This window comes from Ruditapes philippinarum, unplaced genomic scaffold (genome assembly GCF_026571515.1).
Source record: "Ruditapes philippinarum isolate M1 unplaced genomic scaffold, ASM2657151v2 ctg3088_1_1_1_1, whole genome shotgun sequence".
Classification (NCBI taxonomy): Eukaryota; Metazoa; Mollusca; class Bivalvia; order Venerida; family Veneridae; genus Ruditapes; species Ruditapes philippinarum.
In genome coordinates this window covers 36391-58081 of record NW_026857415.1, presented here as the reverse complement: position 1 = coordinate 58081, position 21691 = coordinate 36391, and the positions used below count along the sequence as shown (strand labels likewise).

Genomic DNA, 21691 nt, shown 5'->3' with positions numbered 1-21691 from the left:
GTTAAGTTGTTAGTAACTTTTGGTTAAGTGTAAATAAAAACTTAGTTAATTAAAAATTTGGTTGATTTAAATTTATTTAACATTTGTGTTTTATTTCCCTTTGCATTCAAAGGGTGGTGTCATCCTGACGATTGGATTTATCCCATTAAAGAGTACTCCTGAGCAATCTAAGAACATAACAAAGTAAATATTAGGTAATAAGTTACTAAATTCTATTTTTAGAAACCACTTATAACCATATTTTTTCATCACCACAACACATAGTATCTTCCTACAAACAAGATATGTTTGTAAAACATGTATGCCCCCTATCAGCAGCCAATTAGTCATGTGATAAGGTTATTATGCATGACTTCTGACCCAGTGATCAAACAATTAATAAGGGTTATCAAGTATCTACTGGTCATGACCTTAACCTTTGACCCCTTGACACAAAACTCAAAAGGGGTCATCTGCTGGTCACGACCAATCATCATACAAAGTTTGAAGTTCCTAGGCCTAAGCGTTTTTAGTTAATTGATCAGAAACCGTTTTTACCTACAAGGTCAATAGGACCTTGACCTTTGACCACTTGACCCCAAAATCAATAGGTCATCTGCTGGTCATGACCAATCACCATACCAAGTTTTGAAGTTCCTAGGCCTAAGGGTTCTTTAGTTATTGATCGGAAACCGTTTTAACATACAAGGTCAATGTGACCTTGACCTTTGACCCCAAAATCAATAGGGGTCATCTGCTGCTCATGACCAATCACCATGCCAAGTTTGAAGTTCCTAGGCCGAAGCGTTCTTTAGTTATTGATCAGAAACCGTTTTTACTCACAATATCAATGTGACCTTGACCTTTGACCCCTTGATCCCAAAATCAATAGGGGTAATCTGCTGGTCATGACAAATCACCATGCCAAGTTTGAAGTTCCCTAGGCCTAAGCGTTCTTAAGTTATTGATCAGAAACCGTTTTTTACTTACAAGGTCAATGTGACCTTGACATTTGATCCCTTGACCCAAAACTCAATAGGGGTCATCTGCTGGTCACGACAATCATCATACAAGTTTGAAGTTCCTAGGCCTAAGCGTTTTTAGTTAATTGATCGAAACCGTTTTTACCTACAAGGTCAATGTGACCTTGACCTTTGACCCCAAAATCAAAAGGTCATCTGCTGGTCATTGACCAATCACCATACCAAGTTTGAAGTTCCTAGGCCTAAGGGTTATTGATTGGAAAGCATTTTTACCTACAAGGTCAATGTGACCTTGCCTTTGACCCCTTAACCCCAATATCAATAGGGGTCATCTGCAGGTCATGACCAATCACCATACCAAGTTTGAAGTTCCTAGGCCTAAGGGTTCTTTTAGTTATTGATCGGAACCGTTTTTTACCTAAGAGGTCAATGTGACCTTGACCTTTTGACCCCTTGACCCAAAAATAAATAGGGGCATCTACTGATCATGACCAATCACCATATCAAGTTTGAAGTCCCTAGGCCTAAGGGTTCTTTTGTTATTGATCGGAAACCGTTTTTCCCCAAGAGGTCAATGTGACCTTGACCTTTGACCCCAAAATCAATAGGGGTCATCTACTGATCATGACCAATCACCATACCAAGTTTGAAGTTCCTAGGCCTTTAAGTTCTTTAGTTATTGATCGGAAACCGTTTTTCCTTACAAGGTCAATGTGACCTTGACCTTTGACCCCAAAATCAATACGGGTCATCTACTGATCATGACCAATCACCATACCAAGTTTGAAGTTCCTTGGCCTTAAGGTTCTTTTGTTATTGATCGGAAACCGTTTTTCCTTACAAGGTCAATGTGACCTTGACCTTTGACCCCTTGACCCTATAATCAATAGGGGTCATCTACTGATCATGACCAATCACCATACCAAGTTTGAAGTTCTTAGGCCTTAAGGTTCTTTAGTTATTGATCGGAAACCGTTTTTCCTTACAAGGTCAATGTGACCTTGACCTTTGACCCCTTGACCCCAAAATCAATAGGGGTCATTTACTGATCATGACCAATCACCATACCAAGTTTGAAGTTCCTAGGCCTTAAGGTTCTTTAGTTATTGATCAGAAACCGTTTTTGCTTACAAGGTCAATGTGACCTTGACCTTTGACCCCTTGACCCCAAAATCAATACGTTGGCCTTAAGGTTCTTTTGTTATTGATCGGAAAACCGTTTTTCCTTACAAGGTCAATGTGACCTTGACCTTTGACCCCTTGACCCTATAATCAATAGGGATCATCTACTGATCATGACCAATCACCATACCAAGTTTGAAGTTCCTAGGCCTTAAGGTTCTTTAGTTATTGATCAGAAACCGTTTTTGCTTACAAGGTCAATGTGACCTTGACCTTTGACCCCTTGACCCCAAAATCAATACGGGTCATCTACTGGTCATGACCAATCACCATACCAAGTTTGAAGTTCCTAGGCCTAAGGGTTCTTTAGTTATCACTCGGAAACCATTTGGTCTACGGACCGACGAACCGACAAGTGCAAAGCAATATACCCCCTTTTCTTCGAAATGGGGGCATAAATATGAAAGACATCCATCGAATAATAAAGTTTGTATGGATAAATGTGTAGAACTGTTTTTTAAGCACTGGTTATTTTGAACCAACAAACCTCCTACTTAATCCCACACTACGGTTCTTTGCAATGCACATTTACTCAACGAGATCTTTCAACCGACTCAGTTTCTCGTTGATACTTCTAGAAGTTTAAAAGTAATGTCCCAGACAATATTCACAGTTTAAAATTGTAAACTAAGCAACAAATCTAATAACAGGATCCTTGGTCCCATGGTCGCTCAACTGAGGCATGGGTGCATGTCAATATTTAGGTTTTGTGAAGACAATCATTCAATTTGACTGGGCAAAAGGTGACCTCAGTTTTACAAAGGATTCCCAAAATTCTGATCGTGTGACTTTGTTTCTGAACAAATCTGCACTGAGATGTAGATTGACAAATGTCTTTTGAAATCGGGTTAAAAGCGTAAAAAATAACACCGCAAAATTGTATGTCACAATATTTTGTGGTCAACGTGTAAAACTGTAACTACAAGTTAATGAACATTTTTTGTTAATACAAAGAATTGAAATTACATTGTTTAGTTGAATTCAGTCAGGGTGACAAAAATATCAATAAGATATTATCTGTGAAAAAAAAGAACATGAAGCTAAAATGATTGACAAAAAACATAGCAACGCCCCGGAACCAGGTTTTCAATTATCACCATTGTTTTGTTGTCATTGGAAACTAAATACAAGCATCTTACTTTATGCATTTAAACAGTAAAAAATAACAAGAATAAAGATCAACAAGGCAAAGGCAAAAACAGTAAAACAGACGAAAAAAGCGACGGACGACAGACAACAAAAGCTAAACTTGTCACTCTGTAATATCCTTTGATGCTTCCGAGTTATGTCCCGGACAAAGTTCGAAGTGTAAACATGAACAAAGGACAATAACTCCAAAATATGGAGTTCGTTGAGTTATGGTTCTTGTGCACTGCACTTCTATTAGTGAGATATATCTACATACAAAGTTTCATGTTGATACCGTTTATGGTTTTTGAGTTACTTACAAAGTTCAAAGTTTAAAAATGAACAACGACAATAACTCTTATATAAGGCAAGGCAGAATTCATGTGCTTTTGCATTGTACTTTTATTTATATGATCTTTTTACCTACACAAATTCTTGTTTATACATCTTTTGGTTTCCGAGTTATGTCCCCGACGAGATATCTCTAAAAGGGGAGATAATTCAAAAACGGGGCAAAAATGGTTCTTTGGAACTGCACTTCTACACAATGAGATATATCTACCTATAAAAGATCATGTTGATATCTTTTATGATTACGTGTATGATTATAGAGTCATACCTGGATAAAATTCAGAGTTCAAAAATGAGCAAAAGGCAATCTTCAAAATTAAGCAAGCAAAGGTTATTTTACTTATGCACTGCATATGTACCCGTTTAGATCTATCTACTTACAAAGTTCACGGGGAAGAATCACGCCGTTCGTTACCCAAACAAACAAGATGGCGGATGCAGCCAAAAAGTAGGTTTTTCCCTTTTTTTCTCTGAAATTCGTGATGTTCTAATGTAAAAGTACATATAACAACCTTCTTCACAATTTTCCTGGCACACAGGATTTTATTTCATGATGTTTCGTCCCGTACTTCATCTGAAATGCGCGTCACCAGATTCAAAGCGAGAGAATTTTCCACCGGTTTGATTGTGGTAACGTACGGCTTTTTCTCTAAAATTCAATGTTTCGTTTACATAATAATATGTATGTTTAATGAAACCACTGACTTTAAAAAGTTGTATTTTATCGTCATCTAAGCATTCATGCCAATTCTGGCTAGATGACCGCTGAAAATATTAATATCGAGGCATTTTCTGGAAATGATAACGTATGGCGCACAAAATATCAATGATAACGTACGGCGCATTTTTTCTGATTAATTGATTTTCTATATAATAGAAAACTTTACAAGACATAAGAGGATGTGTAGAACCAAATTAAATAATATAAGTGTCCAGCTTTATTTGTCATCCAATGAAAGCGCTGTATTTCTTAAAAATTCTTTGTGTAAATTTTCATAGAAGAACAAAAGTCGATGATATATCAAAGTCCGTTCATAGCAACCTTCTATTTTTCATAGTGCTTCATAGAACCGCGTTTGTGCAAATGGACAGGTATAGTGACAAAATAAAGTAAAATACAGAAATAAGAAATATTCTCCGGTCGCTATCGCTCCCGTTTCTGAAGAACAACACCGATGAACACTAACATTATACTTCGTAAACACTAGTTTTAGAGTAGCGTAAAAATTTTCATAAAGATAATGACGTTATCTAAGCGCATAAGCGGTCTGCGAAATCCAAATCCGATTTGAAACTTTATATTTAACACTAGAAATTAATAAGCAAATTCCAATGTCACTCTTTTATTGCTGATACATGCAATACTTTTTTAAAGAAATTATTGTTTTTGTTGGTGCGTTTGTGGAAAAAAACGCAAGAATATGATAGGCAAATTCTTGCATGTAATTGGTTTGATCAAATTATGACGTTCCTTTCAATTATGAAATCCCCAATTTATGCGAAGGGACCTTCATTTTTTAGGATATGTGTATAAACATATGGTAATTGCGTTATGTATTAAAAATCGAATTATATACACCAATTTTGCCTTAATGGTTCATGTAATGTATGTTTTTTGTATGTATGTATGTACATGGATATGTGTGTTTATAATACTGCACGTTTGTAACGTCGCTTTTCATTGGATAATCGTGACGTTTATATAGTTTTATATACACGGCTGCTCTGTATTTATGAAGAAATCTCACGTTTCTCTAAAGAAAAAGAAGTTTGCAGTATTATAAATTCGTTATAAAGATTGCTGACATGTTATATGGCCATATATAAACGGCTGTTTGCAATATAACCCTCGCCTAACGGCTCGGGCTATATTTACAAACAGCCGTTTATATAGGGCCATATAACCTGTCAATGATCTTTATAACTAATAATGTATATGTATATACATGAGACCTATAAGTTAGTGGTTTAAAGATCAATTTCGATATGAAAATGTCCATTATGTAACTACTTAAGACAATTTCGGCTGGTATTTACTATATCAATCAAAATTGATCTTCTCCACTTCTCCAAACTTTTTCATGATTTTTGATATTATGTTTATATGAACTGTTCGTTATTGTGCATGTTTCATGTCCTCATCGGCTTTAAAGCCTATTGGAATAAAATAAAATGTCTACTGTCCACTATATAATAAAAAAAACTGTAGGGCTATGTCACGTAAATATATCTGACGTCATAGTGGCACAACGTCACGCTAAATGGTCGCGTTTCAATATTAACCGCCTGTCAAATAAACAGAAAATTCTTATTTAGTAATAGTTAAAGTACATGAAACGAGTTAGGTACGAGGATATAACACTGACATCAAGGGATGTTTCTGATAAAAAATGGCGAGGCCGTAAGGCCGAGACAATTTTTTGCAGAAACATTCCGAGATGTCGCCCAGCCAGTGTTATATCTTCGTAACTAACGAGTTTCATATACTTTAACTCTTTTATCGGAATGGCATTTTGTACTAGAAATAAAAAGAAAAGAAAATAAATAAATAATAAATAAATCGTTGACTACATTATATTTATTTATGATAAGGCAGTTTTTTCAAGCTGTTTTCGCTGCGGAAAAAAAAATATATATATACAAAAGACATCCAATAATAGAGGCGGATTGTAAACTGTTACCAATATTAATTCAAGCGTAAAAAGGCTTTTTTCATTTGAAATAATTCATTTAGCGGATGCACCTTTTAATTAAATGAGAGTAAATTTCATTTCATTAATTATTTTTGTTTATTTTTTTCATTGTCTTTGTTTATTTTGTTTTATCGATTCCACTTTTTTGCTGCTGGGAATGTTCGTTACCACTGCCCCATTGGGGCCTCTGTGAAAAAAACTACATTGATATATACAAGGTGCGGGAAAAAAACTCAAACACTATGTATATGTTAGTGTTCATCCTTAGCTGTTCTACAAAAATTAGAAACATTCTCCTGTCGCTGTCGCTATCGCTCCCGTCGAAGTTTCTAATTTCTGTAGAACAGCACGGATGAACACTAACATATACGTCGAGTTTGTTTCCTATAATATGAATCAATGAAAAATCTGTACAGTTTTCAAATGCTCATTGAAGTGTACTGAGTATAAAGGGTTAGTAAAGAACAAAGGAAAAGTTCCAAACCATGCGATAACTGTTTCATTGAAGTTTTTCGGATAACATTATTTTCTAACTCATTCAATAAATTCAATAATCATTCATTATTCTCTGTTATGTACTTTTCTTGAATAAACACAGGCTCATCTCAAGCTAGTCGCAATCACTTTTCGTTTTGTTTATGTTTGACGGGTTCAAATATTAAGATTTCCTTATCAGAAATTTGTTAGGAATGATTTAAGACTTTTTCTTTGGAAAAGAAAATATATCAAGCCGTCCGTACCTTTTTAACATTTTTGCTCTGCTGAATGCGTTTCTTCTTTCTGATAAGGGGATAAGACCATAATTATCGCACAACACTGGTGAAATTTAATGTGAAGACAACACTACACAAATGTTTCCTGAAAGTGGAGGCTTTTCTTTCCATTCTGCATTTTAAACAAAATATTCTCAAACTATACACGTGTTTTTAATTGGTATATTAACAACGAATATCTATTATGCCACCAGCTAGAAAGATATTTATATCCGATGGTGCAGCATTGTTCAATAAATTATTTCTGACCTGACCAACATTTTTTTCAGATATATATCATTTCCTACATAAAAATAATTCATTATCAGCTGATTGGACAAATGGAAATCCACCAAGTAGTAAAATGCGCCGTACGTTATCATTGATATTTTGTGCGCCATACGTTATCATTTCCGGAAAATGCCCCGATATTAATATTTACAGCAGTAAATCCAGCCGGAATTGTCATAATTGCTTACTTGACAACATATTACAACTTTTTAAAATCAGTGGTTTCAGATTATATACATATATGTAAAAGAAACAGTGAGTTTGAGAGAAAAAGCCGTACGTTACCATGATTAAACTGGTGGAAAATTCTCTCGCTTCGAATCTTGTGACGCGCATTTCAGATGAAGTACGGGACGAAACATCATGAAATAAAATCCTGTGTGCCAGGAAAATTGTGGAGAAGGTTGTTATATGTACTTTTACATTAGCACATCACGAATTTCTGAGAAAAAAGGGAAAAACCTACTTTTTGGCTGCATCCGCCATCTTGTTTGTTTGGGTAACGAACGGCGTGATTCTCCCCCTTGAAAGTTTCATGTCGATATCTCTTATAGTTTTATAGTTATGACCTGGATTAAAATAAACAAAGGGCAATAACTTCATAATTAAACAAGACATGGTTATGGTGTTTGTGCACTACACATCTACTTATTGAGACCTATTTACCTACAAAGGTTCAATTGACATCTCTTATAGTTTTAGTTATTTTTTCGGACAAAAGTTTGCTAAAAGGAGAGATAATTCAAGAAAGGGACCAGACAGAGTTATGTTTCTTTGGCATTGCACTGCTACATTAATAGATATATCTACCTACAAAGGTTCAAATGAATAAAGGGCAATAACACCAAAATAAGGCGAGGGTTACGATTTTTGTGCACTTCTCTTGTCTCTCTTTGTTTCCAGAATTTTGTACTTCACAACAGCAGGTGTCAAGTGATGTGTGGCTGCCGTAAAAAGTTGCCCCGTACTTCACTTCAGTGTTGTTATATTTTCTGGTCCTTCGGGATCATTGATGCCAACACTATAAAGTGTTGAGAATTGAGTACCGCTCAAGCCGGTGCTAGGGGGCGTGAGGGATGTTGCACTTATTCATTATCCCTCATGTACAGACTCCATCAAATCGAGCCTGCAATTCTTATGTTATTTTGTTGTGATTAATGCTTCCGAGGGATCACTTTGTTTCCAGAATCATGTTGATATCTTTTATATTTTTAGAGTCAAGTCCTGGACAAAGTTTAAAAAAGAATAAAGGGCAATAACACCAAAATAAGCCGATGGTTTTTATTACGCTTTTTATTACTTGGGGACCATACGGCGCTTTTCATGGAATGGCACGGAAGTGTCACATTGAAGGTTCCATGATTACCGCCGTATGAACACATCTGCGGATGTTTCTAAATTCAAAATTTTACCATTTGCATGTAAATGTTGAATTTTGCTTAAGCCGGTGCTAGGGGGCGTGGATGGTAACTTGCACATTCCAGTACCGTCCATGAACAGGCTCAATCAAACCGAGCCTGCAACATTTTCAATTTTGCCGTGTTGGGCTTTCTTTAGGGATTCTGTATTAATCTATTTTACGATTTTTGTGCATTTCTCTTCTACCTTTTAGAATCTATCTGCCGTTAATGTTTCATTTTAATATCTTTAAAAGTTCAAACGATTTTCTTAAAAGGGGAGATAATTCAAAAACTGGACAAATTAGAGTTTTGTTTATTTCGCACTGCAATCCACCTTTATTCCCTCTACCACTGTGAGCAGTTTGAACAAATTGTGTCGAATGGTTTTCAAGTTATGCTCCGGATAAGTGCAACGGACGATCAGACAGACTAGGCGGCGACTCTATACTCTCTTTTCGGGGAGCATAAAAACGTCTGTCAAAGAATAAATAATGTAAAAGCAAATGTATATAACTCTATTATTTGTACCTTTGATCCATTGACACTTACTCAATCAAAAGAAGGAAGACCATACCTTATTTCCCCTACCATTTATGAAGGCAACTGTCCAATGATTAACATAGTCTGTTTTATGGCATATTTTGTGTCCCTAACCCTAACCCTACGTCCTTCGGGATCATTGATGCCAGCATTATTAAGTGTTGAGAATTGAGTACCGCTCAAGCCGGTGCTAGGGGGCGTGAGGGATGTTGCACGTATCCATTATCTCTCATGTACAGACTCAATCAAACCGAGTTTGCTATTCTCTTGTAATTTTGTTGTGATTAATGCTTCCGAGGAATCACTTTGTTTCCAGATTTTTATACTTCACAACAGCAGGTGTCAGGTGATGTGTGGCAGCTGTAAAAAGTTGCCCCGTACTTCACTTCAGTGTTGTTATATTTTTCTGGTCCTTCGGGATCATTGATGCCAGCACTAATAAGTGTTGAGAATCGAGTACCGATCAAGCCGGTGCTAGGGGGTGTAAGGGATGTTGCACCTATCCATTATCCCTCATGTACAGACTCAATCAAACCAAGTCTGCAATTCTCTTGTTATTTTGTTGTGATTTATGCTTCCGGGGGATCACTTTGTTTCCAGATTTTTTTAGTTCTTTATAGATAAAAGATTTTTGAAATTCCTTAGCATTAATATTAAAAAAAAACAATAAGACGACGTGTCGTGCGCAACAACCATACCTTTCCATCAAAGGTCAAGGTCACACTTGGAGAAAGTCCAACACAACAAAATTGGAAATGTCGCATGCTGGCTTTGATTGAGACTGTACATTGACGGTACTGGAAAATGCAAGTTACCGTCCACGCCCCCTAGCACCGGCTTAAGCAGAATTCAAAATTTAACACGAAAATGGTAGAATTTTGAATTAAGAAACATCCGCAGATGTGTTCATACGGCGGTTATCATGGAACCTTCAATGTAACACAGAAGTGCCGTTCCATTAAAAACGGGGTATGGTCCCAAAGTAAAAGAATGTTTTTGCCCTAAACGAGAAAACAATGGGCGGAACTAAATAAAATGGAATTTTAATAAAAGTGCAACATCCAACCACTACCCTAGCTAATTAATAACTCCTTTATTAAGGTTACGTAAATTGGATGAAAGTGAAAAACACTTTATTCTAAGCATTTTGACCTTTTACCTTTCTCATTTCTAACTGCATCGGAAGGTAAAAGTAAACTATAACAACACTGAAGTGAAGTTCGGGCGAGGTTTGGTGCACCATTAACCGGTTTAAACTATTGCGTACTATTGCATACTTCACGGTTGCGTTCATTGAACGCCGCTTTTCCTTGTTGATCTTGTTTATCATATTTTAAACTCCCCAGTAGTCATTATTATGCTGCTGACCGTTCCAAGGCGGCGCCCCTGTGTGTTACTCAGATGTATGTCTATGTTGTTTTATACTCTTTTGGTGACACTTTTGCTCGTGTCTCTTGTTGTTTCTCGTCTACGGTAAGTATCTTCCCTTTATCCCTAGTTTTTATTTATTTTATCCCCCCTTCCCCGTGTCTCATGTCCCCTTCCCCCGTGCCTTTTGACAAGTTGCCCCGTACTTCACTTCAGTGTTGTTATATTTTCTGGTCCTTCGGGATCATTGATGCCAACACTATAAAGTGTTGAGAATTGGGTACCGATCAAGCCGGTGCTAGGGGGCGTGAGGGATGTTGCACTATTCATTATCCCTCATGTACAGACTCAATTAAACCGAGTCTGCAATTCTTATGTTATTTTGTTGTGCTTCCGAGGGATCACTTTGTTTCCAGAATTTTATATTAAATCATTTATTTGTTTTGTTTTAGTTCCTTGTAAGTTACTAATTATGTATTCTGATGTAGTGGTTTGCCTGCCCGTACTCTGCCTTGTGCCCTGTCCTGTTTTTCTTTGGGGTCCTCCTGGGCTCCTTGCCGCTGGCGCTTGTTGCTGGGTCGGGTGGGGGATGCGTTCATTGAATGCCGCCTTTCCTTGTCGATCTTGTTTATCATATTTTCTCAATTTGTGTCCTTACAAAATATAAAAGACGTTTGTAAAAGAAAATACTACGCATGTACACAAGTGTTTACATTTATTTGCATTGGCGACCTTGACCTAAATGACCCTTAACTGAACCGGAAGGAATAATCCTATCTAGACATGTCTGTATTGAATACGAAAGATATCAAGGCTAGAATAAAGGCAGTATTGGCAAACATGTATAGATCTATACATGTTTATAGAAACATATGACTCAAAACTTCTAGAATCTGCGGCTGACTGTCAGTTTGATATGTTTCTCAACACTAACAATCTACATGAACCAAATCAATCTGCATACAGGAAATTTCATTCCACAGAAACTGCACTTATCAAAGTGCAAAATGACATTCTCCAATCTCTTGACAAAGGCGAAGTTACAATATTAGTAATGCTCGATTTATCTGCTGCCTTTGACACGATTGACCACAACACTCTTCTTAACCGACTCGAATGTGACTTTGGTTTTGTATGTGGGGGTTGCGTTCATTGAACGCCGCCTTTCCTTGTTGATCTTGTTTTTCATATTTTATTACTGGAAAAGTGCTCGCTTGGTGTAGATCTTATCTCAGTGGTCGCTATCAGACTGTTTGTATTGATGGAGAACTATCTGACCCTGTGCATATGACATACAGTGTCCCTCAGGGCTCTGTATTAGGACCAAAATTTTACATACTTTTCACAAAACCTGTCGGCGAAATTTGTCGAAAACATGGTCTGCAATGTCACTTCTATGCTGACGATTCTCAAATATACATTTCTTTCAAACCGTTGGACAACACCAAAACTGAACTTGTACTTGATTCTGTCTCAAACTGCTTAAAAGAAATAACATTCTGGATGAACAGCAACATTCTCAAACTGAATTCAGACAAAACAGAACTTATAGTCTTTTCGTCGGGTAGCAATACAGACTCAGTGAAAAATATAACTGTCAATGTGGACCAAGCTGAAATCAAACAGTCATCAAGTGTAAGGAATCTGGGTGCATTCCTTGATTCAAGGGTTAATATGGAACATCATGTTAGCTCCGTGTGCAGATCTTCGTATGCCCAAATAAGTAAGATAGGACGTATTCGAAAATATATCAACGAAGAAGCTACAAAAACACTCGTTAACTCTCTCGTGACATCAAGACTGGATTATTGCAATGCTCTTCTATATGGTATACCTCAACAAACCATGAAAAAACTTCAACTTGTTCAAAATACTTCAGCCCGTGTGATTAAACGTACATCTAGGAAAGATCATATTACACCAGTGATGAAAGATCTTCATTGGCTGCCAATCGAATATAGAGTGAATTACAAGATCTTATTACATACTTTCAAGTCACTGAAACAACAATCTCCATCATATATGCAAGAAATGATTCAAGTTTATTCCACTTCCCGAAATCTGCGCTCTTCAAATGCACCTGTACGATTAGTGCAACCAAAAACTAAACTGAAATTTGGTGAAAGGAGTTTTTTCGGCATCAGCTCCTAAGCTATGGAATTCACTACCAAGTCATCTAAAAAACTGTAACACAGTAGAAAGTTTCAAAAAACATCTTAAAACACACTACTTCAATTTAGCTTATGGAAAATAATCAGTGACTGTTATGAATGAATTTTATAAACAGTGAATACGAAGTATCTGTTATTTGAATATTAGTTTTATTAAAAAGTTTTTTTTTTAAACAAACAATTTTTAAATCAATTTAGTATTTCTATTGTTTTATAACGATGATTTTAGCAAGATCTTATCTATTATTATAAATCCATTGCTAGCATTTTTAAGCACAGAATATTTCTTTTTTTTTTTAAATCAAAAAAAAAAAAAAAAAAAAAAAAAACTAACATTGATTTATCATAATAATTTACATGTGTTATATAATATATGGCTCGTGAATGCAGAGGGGTCAGATTTCGAGAATATTTAGTGTTAAGGTGTGGGGCGTGGCCCTTTCCTCCTGTGGTGATAGTAGTGATGTCATCCTGGGGGTCTGCATGCGCTGTGGGGAGGTATCTGACTCCCTCGGTACTGGACCTTGGTGTAGCAGTACTCATGCTATCCAGGTTCGTTAGGTTCAATATTCTTTTAGTCTGATGTCGCTGTATTCATTCTTTTATCAATCGTTCATATATTTTCTGTTGTAAAGTATGACAACAAAACAATGAAAATCATCAATATGCATTTAAAGTAGCTTTTAATATTTATTTATGAGTTTATGTTAAAAGGCACATTATTTCTTACACATTTATATATTGAAGACAATTTTAATGTATGACAATAATATTGTAAAGTGAGTTTTAAGGATCTTTAAGTTATATTGTATTAATATGTAAAAATAATTCCATAATTTATACTTTTAATTAGTTAATGCAAACTATTTTTAATGTTCATAATCCTGTTCATTTATATTGTTTTAGACATATATGATTGATGTAAAGCGCCTTTGAACATTTTAATGAAAAGGGCGCTATATAAATGTGGTATTTATTATTATTATTATTATATTATTTACCACTGACATACCCTATAGAAACCACTTACCACAAAAGTAAGAGGACCATTGAATGTTTGTTTGTTTGCTTTATTTTACGCATTTCCCAACAGTATTTCAGTCATATAGGCGGGTAGTTTCCTAACCATCGTTCCTGGAGAGTTACACCAGTACAAAATATGATAAACAAGATCAACAAGGAAAGGCGGCGTTCAATGAACGCAACCCCCATATGACCCAGCAACAAGAACCAATGGCAAGGAGCCCAGGTGGACCCCAAACAAAAACAGGACAGGGCAAAGACAAAGCACGGACAGGTTAATAATTAAAATGCTTTCTTAAGGGATTCTGTATTTATCTCTTTTGTTTCTGAGGGATGAGTGCTTAAATATATGCTTGTAAAAACGAAAACTATCAATTTTCATTTTTATCATTCTTCTGTGGCATTGATTTTCTTTGTATTTTAAGGAGCCATTACTTATTGAGCAGAACCGTTCATAAAATATTTCGCCCTTTTAAGTCTTGTGGAATAGTGCTATACGATATCGCCAATTCGCCAAATTATTGGTTTTATACTACCTGATTCATTTGCTAGTTGGAAACTTTGATATCCAATGAGAGGTGCCCTGTCCTGTTTTTCTTTGGGGTCCTCCTGGGCTCCTTGCCGCTGGCGCTTGTTGCTGGGTCGGGTGGGGGCTGCGTTCATTGAATGCCGCCTTTCCTTGTCGATCTTGTTTATCATATTGTAGGTAGGCTAATGATGGTTTTTGTGCCTGAAATGTTGTTGTAGGGGCTGTGGGCGGCGGTTTAAGTGCCCTCGGTTGAGATAGCAAAATAGATAAATACAGAATCCCTAAAGAAAGCCCAACACGGCAAAATTGAAAATGCTGCAAGCTCGGTTTGATTGAGCCTGTTCATGGACGGTACTGGAAAGTGCACCGTCCACGCCCCCTAGCACCGGCTTAAGCAGAATTCAACATTTAAACGTGAAATAGTAAAATTTTGAATTTAGAAACATCCGTAGATGTGTTCATACGGCGGTTATCATGGAACCTTCAATGTGACACTTCCGTGCCATTCTATGAAAAGCGGCGTATGGTCCCAAAGTAATAAAAAGCGTGTGCCCTAAACGAGAAAACAATGGGCGGAACTAAATAAAATGGAATTTTGAAAGGGGATCAGAGGTTATGAAGCCTGCGTATCACAGATAAGACGTCAAAAGACAAATTTAAAAAGCAGGCAACATATCTTAAGGGTGATTCAACATTATTCAAGTAGGAATATTGGAACCACCCAACTAGAAAATGCCGAAAAGTTGAAACTAAAAATACCACAAGCACAACAATAATGTCGTGCTTAACGATCTTCAAGGATCGAAACTATAACATCATTGATTAAATATACGGGGAGACTTTTACAGCCGCAATACTGAAGTACATGTATGTATCAATAATAAGAATGGCAGCAAAATGTCTTTTGAGTTCAGCGTGGCAAACTTACAACTCGCCATTTCGGCTAAAACCTGTATAAATTGTAATCCCTCGAAAGTATTAAACACAACAAAATAACATGAAAGGTTTAAACTAAATTCCAGTCTGGACGTGACGAAAATTAAAAAAGTGCAACATCCAACCACTACCAAAGGGCCAAATAGCGGTGCTCAATTTTCAACACTTAGACGTGCTGGAATCAATAAGGCCCTATAGGATTTAACTCAACTCTGTATTTTATGGATATAAATAAGAAAATGTGTATAGCTATTTCAGAGCGGTTTGAAAATGCTACGACTCCAATTAAGAGATGTAGCCAAACCAAACAAAAACCATATTTTGAGGACAACATTAACACATGTGAGTGCAGCAGCATTAGTGGCACCAAATATTGCGGAACGCTGGTTGACCCTACATGCATTTCGGCACTGCAATACCGTTAATACTACAATATGTTCACATTCGATGCATCCCCAAGTAAGAGTCCCAAAAACTATGGTACACATTTAATGGAACGCAACCCCTACACGACCTAGCAACAAGGATCAACGGCAAGAAGCCCAAGATGACTGTAAAATACCCGACAAGTACCTGCAAAGATATGAGAATGACAAAGATGTTCAGATTTAGCTAGTGCTTTTTAGCTTGATTACAATAATTGAATGTAATAGACCAAGAGTTGCATTTGAATCTAAAATCTGCTAATGAACATAAACTATTGACGGGAAAAAGTTAATCGAGACCAGAATAAGCACATGGTATGATTGCTAGACCATTGAAAAAACAACAACGAAAAAAACAAGAGGGCCAAGATGGCCCTAGATCGCTCACAAGACCCATCGAACTCATCCGAGCAATTACTTAGACAAGCATCCTGACCAAGTTTGATGAAAATTGCGTAAAGAATGTGACCTTAGTGTCAACAAGGTTTTTTTCCATATTTGGGCAGTGTGACCTTGTTTGTGACCCCAGGTGACCCATATTCAAACTTGACCTAGAAAACAAATTTGCAAAACATTTGGATAAAAACAGTAGCCACTAGAGTGTTATCAATATTTTTCTTATTTTAACTCCTGTGACCTAGTGTTTCATTCGAAATGAACCATGTTCGAAATCATTCGAGCAATAAACTAGACAAGCATCCTGTCAATTGATGACAATTAAGTCAAAAATGTGACCATTAGAGTGTTAACAATGTTTTTCGATATTTGGAGTGTGTCCTATTTTTTGACCTCAGGTGACCCATTTTCGAGTCAACAAAACAAACTTTCAGACAAATTTCCAGGATATTTGTATTAATACAGTAGCTATAAGAGTGTTAACAATATTTTTTTTTATTTTTAGCTCTTGTGACCTAGTTTTTCATCCGAAGTATCCCAGTAACTCGTTCAAGTTATAACCTACACAAACATCCTGATCAAGTATGATAGTCTTTCAGTAAAAAATGTGACGACAAGTGTATTAAAAAGGTTTTTCCATATTTGGGCAGTGTGACCTAGTTTTTAACCTCAGGCAACCCTTATTCGAACTTAACTTTGAAGTTATCAAAACAAAATTTCAGACAAATTTCCAGGTTATTTGGATGAATACAGTAGCCACTAGAGTGCAGACAATATTTTTCTATTTTTAGCTCCATTGACCTAGTTTTTTAATCGAGGAGACCCCTGTTCGAGATCTTTTGAGCTATAATATTACCTAGACAAGCATTCTGACCAAGCATGATGATGATTGAGTCAAAAATGTGATCACTAGATTGTTAACAAGGTTTTTCAATATTTTGGCGGCGTGACATAGTTTTTGACCCCAGGTGACCCATATTCGAACTTGACTTACTCCAACAGATATGTAAGTTAAAACATGTAAGGTACAGCAATACGTGTGAGTTATAGTTCGATATTTTGTTAAACCGTACGATATTTAATACAATTATCACAATTAGATATGATACATCAAACCTTCCATTATGGACAATTTTACAATGACCAGAGTTGTTTTGAAGGACCAATATTATTTTATTTTAATGCTCCCCAAATGGTGAGCATATAGTCGCCACTTTGTCCGTCCGTCTGTTCGTCAGTCCGCTTCCCTTGTCCTGGACATAACTTATAGATTTTAAGAGATAACAACATGATGCTTTGTTGGGAGATAAGTTTCATTGAGTAGAAATGCATTGCAAAAGAACGTTAACTATGTCTTGCCTAATTTTGGAGTTATTGACTTTTATTCATTTAACATTTTGAACTTTGCCCGGGACATAACACTGAAACCGTAAAATATATCAATATGAAACTTTGTTGGTAGATAGATCTTATTTGATAGAAGTCCAGTGCAAAAGAACCATAACTCTGCCTTGCCTTATTTTGGAGTAATTGCCCTTTGTTCATTTTTACACTCTGATTTTTGTCCGGGACATTATACCTAAAATGTGTTGAGTTGCTAGGGTAAACATATAAAATGAAATAAGGTATATTCAACACACCGCCCTGTTTGGGCATGAATTACGTATAACTTTTATGTCACATAAGCACTAAGGCTCCCACGTTTATAACTTTTTGTAAACGTTTACACGATTGCTAAGATCCGAAACGATACCGTTTAAACGGTGGTACCTCTATGTACTATTCACACCATGTATTTAAGTCGCTAAATGATGTCTTTCTTTCTATTTTTTATACATGTACAAATAAAGAATGTGCAAGGCTCATCACGATTGAGTCAGCACACATTTTTTGCATTGTAACCCCAATTTTTACCAAAAACGTATTATGTCACAAGCAATTTTGCACCTTAATGCTGTGTGGAGGGTTGTAAACACATATTTTCCGTTTGTTTACTTAGGAATAAACCACTACTGGTCGGGAACCATCAACCGGACACTTTTTGAACATTTTTCTGTACATATTTCATAATTTTTAACATAGAGACCTAACAATTCGACACAGTTCAGCTAGGTTCTTCCCCTAACTTACAAACTAGTTTGTTTATTTCTGAATGTATTGACACTTTTATCTGAGGCCCGACAAGGAGGGTATAAAAATTACCTAAATTGTCTACACTACAATACCATGTGTCCGGACAGAAATGTACATGACATACCGGTAATTAATTTCAAAGGAAGATTGGGTTTTTAATTTTTTATTTTTAACATGATAAACAATATGATATTTCAGCAGCAAATGCTGAAGTTTTGGATATTGTTTGTTTATTAAATCTGTAAATGATTATAGCTGGTATATGAGGTCAGGCATTGCTTTCCTGGCCCCCAAATTTCAACGTCAACATTCTTGAAATAGACATTAAAATATAACCAGTTACGGAGGTTGAATAAATTTATTTATTTAATTATAGAAGAAACATGCATTTATTGTTGGTAAAAAAGTGACTGACATCCACTGAACAAAGAAAATACTAAATTAAGCATTTTCTGGGCCGGCCGGGTTTGATGGTTGTCCGGTTTTGGTGGTCTCCAACCAGTAGAATTGATAAAATCCATGATAACAGGCAATAATTAAGAAATTTTGTAAAAAAATATGGTCATTTCGATTAAACGGTAAACAATATCGTAAACGTTTATGAATGAAAATCGAAACGAACCCGTTTAAACGTGTTATCGTGGGGGGCCTTAATAAGCACATTGGACAATTTGTTTGGCGTCTATCTGCGAGCCTGTGCCTCCGCAAATGCGTCCGAGCGTGAAGCTCTATTAATTCATTCAAAACGGTCTGCGACATTAAGCACATGCGTCATAAGTGATACACATTGATTCTGAAAACTAAATCTTTAAAACTTTACTTCTTTGGGAGCGAAATACATAGAGTTAAAAAATTTATGTTAAGCATTATTTATTAAAACTCCACAAAAGAGGTTCCTCTAAAAGGGTCAAAATTGGCAACGCACCTAATGTATCATGGCTTTTTAAAAATGCTTTTTTTTCTGCAAGGGCTATGTCTCACAAATAGATATGTAGCATATTAAAACATTTTCTAGTAGACCTTTATCACAATTGGCCCACGTCATGGGAGAGGTTTTCTTCATTTATGTTTATAGTAAGGACATTAAACTTTCCTCTTCTTTAAACGATGAAAGCTAAAGCTGAAATAATTGACATTACTGCTTTGCAGACCTTTTGAAGTTGGTTCAAATTATAACCATTGGGTCCAAATCAGGGGAGTTTGTGTATTTTCCTTAATTTGCGTTTAATTGTAGTAAGAACTTAACATTAAATGTAAAGGCTAATCTTATGTATTAAGCAAATAACAACCTTGTCTAGTTGAACTAAATTTTCTCATTATAGCTCTGTCGTCTAGATAAATATAATCCCAGGTTAAGGGCCATGCATTTTCTTGTAAGTGTAAACAATAACAACTTTAGACAGTTCTCTTCTCTTCAAATATTAAGCTGAGATATATAACAAGAAACGTTGCCAAGTGGACGTTGACGAGGTTTGTTCAAATTATAGTTCTTGGGTCTAAATTTGTCTTGTTTTAGGGAGGTCATATATTTTCATCAAACCTGTATGTATAAAGTTAAAATTTAAACATTTACTTTTCTCAAAAGCCATTAAGTCGAAATATGCTTTATCATTTGACATGCATTATTGTTTTGTGGAAGTTTTCCAAGTTTATTCAAGTTATACCTAGTTGGTCTGATTTGGCCTCATCCCTGAGTCATGGATTTTTCTTATTATTCTATAAAATATTAATTTTCTCTGAAACTACGAAGGCATTTGCCTTGTTGACCCCTACCAAATTTTTTGAAAACATAGCTCTGTGGTTTAAACTGGCTTCGCACGGATGGGTGATGAATGTCGCTTATTTGAATATAGTTAAAACTTAAAACCTGTGACCAATTGTTCTGTTTTTAAAGCCACAGCAATAAAATTTGGACTATTTTAGCACAGTTTCTAATGCAGATTTGAACTTTGATATAACATTTTGTTGACCTAGTGACTGAATTTTGGTTTACATATTTGAAGCTATGCAATTTGGATTATATGCACAGTGTCAAATGTAGAATTAAAGTGAAAAAAACATTTTATTGAGCGTCAAAACATTAAAAGTTGAACTATTTTCACAGTTCTAGAAGTATATTTTATATCAATGAATTTTAACATTATGCAGTCTTTCAACCATTGTTATTGATATCGCCAGTCCTCTCTGTAGCATTTACATCATTGCCCAATACTTTAACTATTTAAAAATCACATTTAGTGATTACGTTTGTTCTATCGTTGTGTTTATCATGATATATGCAAACACACATGATTTAGCCCATACCAATTGAAAACAAATGAGATTTGTATACTACTGCTCGGCAAAATATCCGTATCGAACGTTGCTCTCATTGTGGTGAAATAATCAGCATCATATCAATGCTTTTAGGTAGTAATTTTTGTTTAAGATCGTAATTGGGCTGGCTGACATCAGGAAGCGTCAACAAGCATGAACCGTTACACTCAGAAAAGTAAAAATAAATCTGTTTTACCATTATTCCTTTCAGTTTCATAATCTAATATGCATTAACGACACGTAGCTCAGAAAATGTCCGTAAATATCAGTCTGAAATAACCTGTAACATTCAATTTTTCAAAAAGAGCGGGAACTTTACAATTTTATTCTAAATAATTTTAATGTCACCTGTTAGCCAATCACCATTATATCAGTTAATCTTGATATATATAGTAAATTCAGCTCAACTTGACAAAAAAAAAATAACACAGTCTTACTTTATTAATATATGATATTCTGTTTGTATTATAAAATCAAAACACAGACAATTTTCACTTCTATTAGTGAAATATAGAAAATGACTAATGGCAAGAGTACAAAAACAATTACCTCGTTTGTGTAACAGCGACAATTTTGTTCATCTTTTACATTTTTCAAACCCGCTAGAACTTCCTTAGAGTGTGCCCTTTTATCTTTCGAACCCTATGCAAACAATAAAAAGACATTGTAACTGGCATTTTTATGTTTTTTTTATGATATATGAGAAAATAAAGAACTATCGATTTGATTATAGTTTATATGATGTCTACAGTATATATTCAATGTTAGTCTGATTTATTTATTAGACATAATATTTTATAGTTGGAATGACATGTACATTAAACATCAATCAACGATAACTCTTTATAAATTAAACATCTGGAAACAAAGATCCTCGTAAGTTTTATTAATATATTAAGTTAAAGCATTATCTTATGATCAAAAGCTTTATATTGAATATATTTTCTAGATATTCTATTTAGGATGTACATTATTATCGCTTAACAAATATGTTTTCATTACACTGTTAAAACGTTAAGCATATTTTGTATCAAACATTACATGTAATATTCATTTTATGAACAATTGGGTCTTTCTTTATAATTAAGATTGTCT

The 21691-nt window shown here is 35.5% G+C and overlaps 1 protein-coding gene across 1 annotated transcript in view; it reads right to left on the bottom strand.

The window, feature by feature from the left end:
- LOC132749653 (uncharacterized) overlaps positions 1–21691 on the bottom strand; it is a 42054-nt gene that overhangs the window by 7981 nt on the left and 12382 nt on the right. The window contains exon 5 of the mRNA XM_060739500.1: positions 21146–21238. Coding sequence (XP_060595483.1) covers positions 21146–21238 — 93 coding nt within the window. The remainder of the gene's footprint in view (positions 1–21145; positions 21239–21691) is intronic.